The 6,500-nt window shown below is 47.1% G+C and overlaps 1 protein-coding gene across 1 annotated transcript; it reads left to right on the top strand.

The window, feature by feature from the left end:
* The first annotated feature begins 369 nt into the window (after window positions 1–369).
* Window positions 370–5,865, top strand: LOC137519386 (large ribosomal subunit protein uL18-like). Its single transcript, XM_068238340.1, is given in 5 exon segments — window positions 370–447; window positions 5,050–5,430; window positions 5,432–5,478; window positions 5,711–5,762; window positions 5,764–5,865. Coding segments are annotated over 5 exon segments (660 nt in total).
* Window positions 5,866–6,500: the final 635 nt, after the last annotated feature.

Below are 6,500 nucleotides of genomic sequence, written 5' to 3'. Positions count from 1 at the left end.
CATCCTCAATCGTTATGGGCTGCTGTGGGTGTTCCGTAGAGGTTGAAGGTTGTGCTGGAAGTGCCTCTATATATTCCTTCATGGAATCCTGGACAGCTTGTTTAATTAATTCTGACACATCCATTGATGCTGGTTGGGGTTCAGTGGACATCTCTGAAAAACACTGGCTGCAAACCGTTTTCCATGGCATAACAGGCCTGTTACAGGCCCAGCATCCCTTTCTTTCTCTGCTGTGTGATCTTCTGTATCTTCTTGGTGATCTACTTCTTTCCCGGTAATGATGATGGGAAGGGCTGCGTCTGCGTGATCTTGATCTACTCCTTGTTTTCTTATTTTTGTGATGTTTCCTAGGACTGACCAAGAATAATTATGTCAGTGTTGCACTCAGAGTTTGTGGGCTATAACTTACCTAAGAAAGAAGGTTCCCTACCTTTTAGCCCGTGGCTGGTTTGATTGCTGATCCGAGCTATCCCTAGTTGCAGCAGAAGACGCTGCAAAAAGAAAGAGAAGAGTATAGTAACCTCAGAGTGTGTAAGTTAGATAGGCAAAGAGGTCAGAGCAGTAAAAAAAAATCGCCACGTAGTAGAAGCATTTTAAAGAGAATCTGCTGTGTACCTGTGCGTGCGGGTTGTCGACCCCCTGAGCTCATCGTCGGCTGCTCCGACACTGCCCTCCGGCGCTCCATCTCGTAGCCAGCGAGAGGAACGCCGAGATTCCATTTTAAAATTTCCTCCTCTGAGCCAACTCCGCCCAGGAGCCAATCGGTGGCTGCGGAATGACGTCGCGTCACTTCCGGCGGAAGTGACGTCGTCGGGAACCCCGTCCTGAGACGCAGAAGGCGGAAGACAGTCAGAAGTCCGGCATTGTGGAACGCAGACTGCGCATAAGGAAGGGTAAGCAGGAGGGAACCACCAACTATCCCTACGCGTACATATCGCTTTCTTCAGCCTCAGTCCCAGACATTTAGTCTGTTAAGGACGTAGCCGCCTGAGCAAACCAGCAAACCACAGGCACCCCCAAACTATTTTAATCCTTATATATATATAAAAAATAAAACCTGACGTCCTGAGGTGAGCTTCCGAGGACAAAAAAGACTGAGGGGGGGGCGGAACTGCAACAAATTTATTAGATAAACGTCCTATGGGGTAGAGTGGGCGGGGCTTCTACCCATTTGTGTGTGATGACATAGGCATTGGGAAACTAGCTATACTGAGCACTATACTAGCTATACTGAGCACTATACTAGCTATACTGAGCACTATACTAGCTAAACTGGGGCACTATACTAGCTAAACTGGGGCACTATACTAGCTAAACTGAGCACTATACTAGCTATACTGAGCACTATACTAGCTATACTGGGCACTATACTAGCTATCCTGAGCACTATACTAGCTATCCTGAGCACTATACTAGCTATCCTGAGCACTATACTAGCTATCCTGAGCACTATACTAGCTATCCTGAGCACTATACTAGCTATACTGAGCACTATACTAGCTATACTGAGCACTATACTAGCTATACTGAGCACTATACTAGCTATACTGAGCACTATACTAGCTATACTGAGCACTTTACTAGCTATACTGAGCACTATACTAGCTAAACTGGGGCACTATACTAGCTATACTGAGCACTATACTAGCTATACTGAGCACTATACTAGCTATACTGAGCACTATACTAGCTATACTGGGCACTATACTAGCTATACTGGGGCACTACCTACCCATACTGGGCACTTTACTAGCTATACTGGGACACACTAGGGGAATAAGGCGGCCAGCATTTCCTACCCCCGGCTTATATGGGGGTCAATCATTTTCCCCTGTTTTTTCAGGTAAAAGTTGGGGGGTCGGCTTATATGCGGGTCGGCTTATATGCGAGTATATACGGTACTCAAAATAATTTTGTCAATACTTTTTCACCTACTTTGTGGTAATTTTTCCATTGCAAAGGGCTGAAAAGTTATTCAAAACCAACTATGAAAGATGTTCTCCTAGGACAAAAATCAGGAGAAAAAAATATAGCATATGGCCCATTTAATGCTTCAGTATTTGTATTTTAAAGAAAACACACACCTGCGCTCAAAAAAACAGTAGTGGCCCTTTAAGTTATGCCCAGGCGCTGCTCTCTTTAGACTGGATGGAGCCAGTTACTGATAAAACAAGAGGGTGGGGGGAGACAGAGAGCGCTCCAATGGTGCATTAACCTGGATGTAAATTTACACACACTTAAATGCTGCACTTACAATTGAGATGATGATGCTGCGCTTTGCTTGACAATCCTCCAGCGGGTAACCTCAGCCTAATCCAGCCTGGCCAGGGCGGGTGGTGCAGATGGTAATGCAAGAGGACATCCGTCTGGGGAGAGAGCTGTGCGCCGCTCAGGGGCGGCGCCAGGGGGGTGCAAGGGGGTGCTCGAGCACCCCCTAGAATTGTCCAAGCACCCCCTGGAGTGAACTGACTTCAGGCGTCTAAAAGACGCCAAGTCAGTTCACACAGCGGCAGCACGGAGCAGCAGGCAGGGCTACGGTAAGATGGCCGCCCGGAGCCCTGTTCTGCAGACTTCGAGTCTGCAGTGCATGGCTTCGGGCGGCCATTTTCCCGTAGCCCTGCTCTCTGCATGCAGGCAGGAAGTCTCGTCGTGACGTCGGGAAGGAAGAGGATCGTGGGCGCGCGGGCGCTGCGCGCCACAAGGAGGTCGGGACAGGAGGTCGGGAAAGAAGGTCTTCTGGCTGTAGGTGAGTAAATAGGTTTTTCTTTTCTTTTTCAGGTGATGCTGATTGTGCATATTGGGGTCATATCTGCTACGGATTGTGCATATTGGGGTCATATCTGCTACGGATTGTGCATATTGGGGTCATTTCTGCTACCGATTGTGCATATTGGGGTCATTTCTGCTACCGATTGTGCATATTGGGGTCATTTCTGCTACCGATTGTGCATATTGGGGTCATTTCTGCTACCGATTGTGCATATTGGGGTCATTTCTGCTACCGATTGTGCATATTGGGGTCATTTCTGCTACCGATTGTGCATATTGGGGTCATTTCTGCTACCGATTGTGCATATTGGGGTCATTTCTGCTACCGATTGTGCATATTGGGGTCATATCTGCTACCGATTGTGCATATTGGGGTCATATCTGCTACCGATTGTGCATATTGGGGTCATATCTGCTACCGATTGTGCATATTGGGGTCATATCTGCTACCGATTGTGCATATTGGGGTCATATCTGCTACCGATTGTGCATATTGGGGTCATATCTGCTACCGATTGTGCATATTGGGGTCATATCTGCTACCGATTGTGCATATTGGGGTCATATCTGCTACCGATTGTGCATATTGGGGTCATATCTGCTACCGATTGTGCATATTGGAGTCATATCTGCTACCGATTGTGCATATTGGAGTCATATCTGCTACCGATTGTGCATATTGGGGTCATATCTGCTACCGATTGTGCATATTGGGGTCATATCTGCTACCGATTGTGCATATTGGGGTCATATCTGCTACCGATTGTGCATATTGGGGTCATATCTGCTACCGATTGTGCATATTGGGGCCATATCTGCTACCGATTGTGCATATTGGGGCCATATCTGCTACCGATTGTGCATATTGGGGCCATATCTGCTACCGATTGTGCATATTGGGGCCATATCTGCTACCGATTGTGCATATTGGGGCCATATCTGCTACCGATTGTGCATATTGGGACCATATCTGCTACCGATTGTGCATATTGGGACCATATCTGCTACCGATTGTGCATATTGGGACCATATCTGCTACCGATTGTGCATATTGGAGCCATATCTGATAACGATTGTGCATATTGGGGTCATTGGACGTGTTTTTTGTTAAAATCTGCTCACATTACGTGTATTTTCTTGAGAAAACCTGCACAATTATGTGAATTTTCTGGGAAAAGGGTCACCAAAACTTGGGCCCTCTGTCTTTGCGTTGCACGTTTAAAGGGAACCCGAGGTGAGAATAATATTGAGGCTGCCATATTTATCTCCCTTTAAGCAATACCAGTTGCCTGGCTGCTGTGCTGGTCCTCTGCCTCTTATTCTTTCAACCATAGACCCTGAACAAGTATGCAGCAGGTCAGGGGTTTCTGACAATATTGTCAGAACTGACAATATTGTCAGAACTGACAAGATTAGCTGCATGGCTTGTTTCTGGTGTAATTCAGTTCACTACTACAGCCAAATAGATCAGCAGGGCTGCCAGGCAACTAGTATTGTTTAAAAGGAAATAAATATGGCAGCCACCATATCACTCTCACCCTGGGTTCACTTTAAATTACAGTTAGCCCCGCCCTCATCCGGGCATGACCACGCCCATTTTTTCGCCGCGGCGCGCTTTGCGCGCCGCAGGTTGTAGCCACACCCATATTTTGACGCGGAGCGCTTCGCGCGCCGCAGGTCGTCAGCTCCCCCGGAAATTGGTCCAGCACCTGCATAGCACCCCCTAAAAAAATTTCCTGGAGCCGCCACTGGCGCCGCTGTTACTGTCCTGCGTCACTCACGCACCCTCATAGATCTTTTGCTTCAGTATGTTCCAGAGGTTCTCACTATGATAGAGGTCAGGGGAGGATGAGGGCCACACTATGAGTTTCTCTCCTGTTATGCTGATAGCAGCCTATGGTGCAGAGGCATTCATAGTTACATAGTTAGTTACGTAGTTCTGGGCCCACTGGAGTCATTTCTGCTTTTGAGCATTGGTTAGGGGAGGCTGAATGGAAGGTTTATGCACAACTGCGGATCCTGCACCTTGATGTTCACAGGACTCCAGAGGCACCAGAAGCTTCAAATACCTGTTTGCTGCTTTGTTATGGCACTTTAGAAGCTATTCTCTTAATCTGATGTACAAAAAATATCAACGTTGGTACATAATACAGAATTGATAGACATAGTGATCACAGTGACAAATGTAACATGATGATCAAAATGTATAGCAAATTCATAGACACAAAGGGTGAGAGAGCCCTGCTCTTGCAAGCTTAAATTCCCAGTCCTCCACTCCAGTGCCCTTATGTGGGGTTAGTAATGGTTGTGAAGAAAAAGGCTTACTTCAAGACATACCAGGTCAATTTCCATAGAAGAGAGGGCAAAACTGAATACTATGCCCGCAAAAGACTGGTTATCAGGACAAAAAAATAGTACAATACACCTAAATACAGGATGATAGTGTGTGTCACCAACAAGGACATAATCTACCAGATTGCTTATGCCAGACTTCAAGGTGACATAATTGTCTGTGTTCATTATGGTCATGAATTTAGCAAGTCTGGCATTAAAGTTGGGCCGACAAACTACACTGCAGCTTATTGCACAGGTTGTCTGCTGTCCTGCAGGCTGTTAAACACATTCAGGTTTCATAAAATCTATGGAGGCCAAGTGGAGGTAGGTAACTAGAGAGGAGTGCAACATGGGGAGCATTAATGGACAGCCAAGGCATATGTATTAATACGCCAAGGGTGAGTTGGGAGCTGGGAGAGCCGAATGTCGGCTCCCCCTGCTGCCGCTAAACTCCCCAGTGGCGATAAACACTATTCTCCCTCCGCATTGTTGCAATTTAGAGGGAGGTTTAATTTGGGGTCCAGCAATGGCCAGAGCCCTGAATTACTCTAACGTGCCCCGTGCAGCATAACATTTCTGCTATGGGGCGCCTGGCTTTGCAGCCAAGTGCCTTCCCCCACTGCTACCTGGATGCTGATCTCACTAGAACCACAGCCGACAAACAAAGTCTTTGGAGCACTCAAGGGAGCCATAAATAGAGGACTTTTTATTCTTCACAGCACCAAACATCAAAGGGTGACAGAAGAAATGTGCATCTACTAACCTAAATGGCAGTTGCAGTGCCAGTGCATGGCTAGTGTTAAAGTGCATGTAAAGCCAAAAAAAAAAAAAGTCAGATACTTACCTATGGACAGGGAAGGCTCTGGATCCTATACAGCCTTCCCTTGCTCCCCTTGTTTCAGCGCTGTCATCCCCATTGTGTACTCAACAAATTGGTTGAATACACGTCTGTAAGCGATTGGGAGGCTTCTGAAGCACTCGTGTGCCTGAATGCTTCGGACGATGGGCGGCTCCGTACTGCGCTTGTGTGAGCATGCTTACATGCATACTTGAGTGATTCTGAAGCTGCCCGAGGCTGCAAATTAAACGGGTGATGGCACTGAGATGAGGGGTACAAGAGAGGACAGAGAAGGCTCTAAGCAGTGTTCCCCAACCCTGTTCTCAAGGCCCGCCAACAGTGCATGCTTTGTGCAAATCCACAGAGCTAGTTAATCAGCTCTTCTGAGACACTAATTACATCACCTGTGCATGTTTGTGGTTTTCTGCAAAACATGCACTGTTGGTGGGCCCTGAGGACAGGGTTGGGGAACTCTGCTCTATAGGATCCAGAGCCTTCCCTGTCCATAGATAAGTATCTAACTGTTGGGGGGCTTTATACTCGCTATTTATCCAGCTAG

This window comes from Hyperolius riggenbachi, chromosome 5, assembly GCF_040937935.1.
Source record: "Hyperolius riggenbachi isolate aHypRig1 chromosome 5, aHypRig1.pri, whole genome shotgun sequence".
Classification (NCBI taxonomy): Eukaryota; Metazoa; Chordata; class Amphibia; order Anura; family Hyperoliidae; genus Hyperolius; species Hyperolius riggenbachi.
Note: the sequence above shows the minus strand (reverse complement) of the source record. Positions and strands in the feature narration are given on the sequence as shown.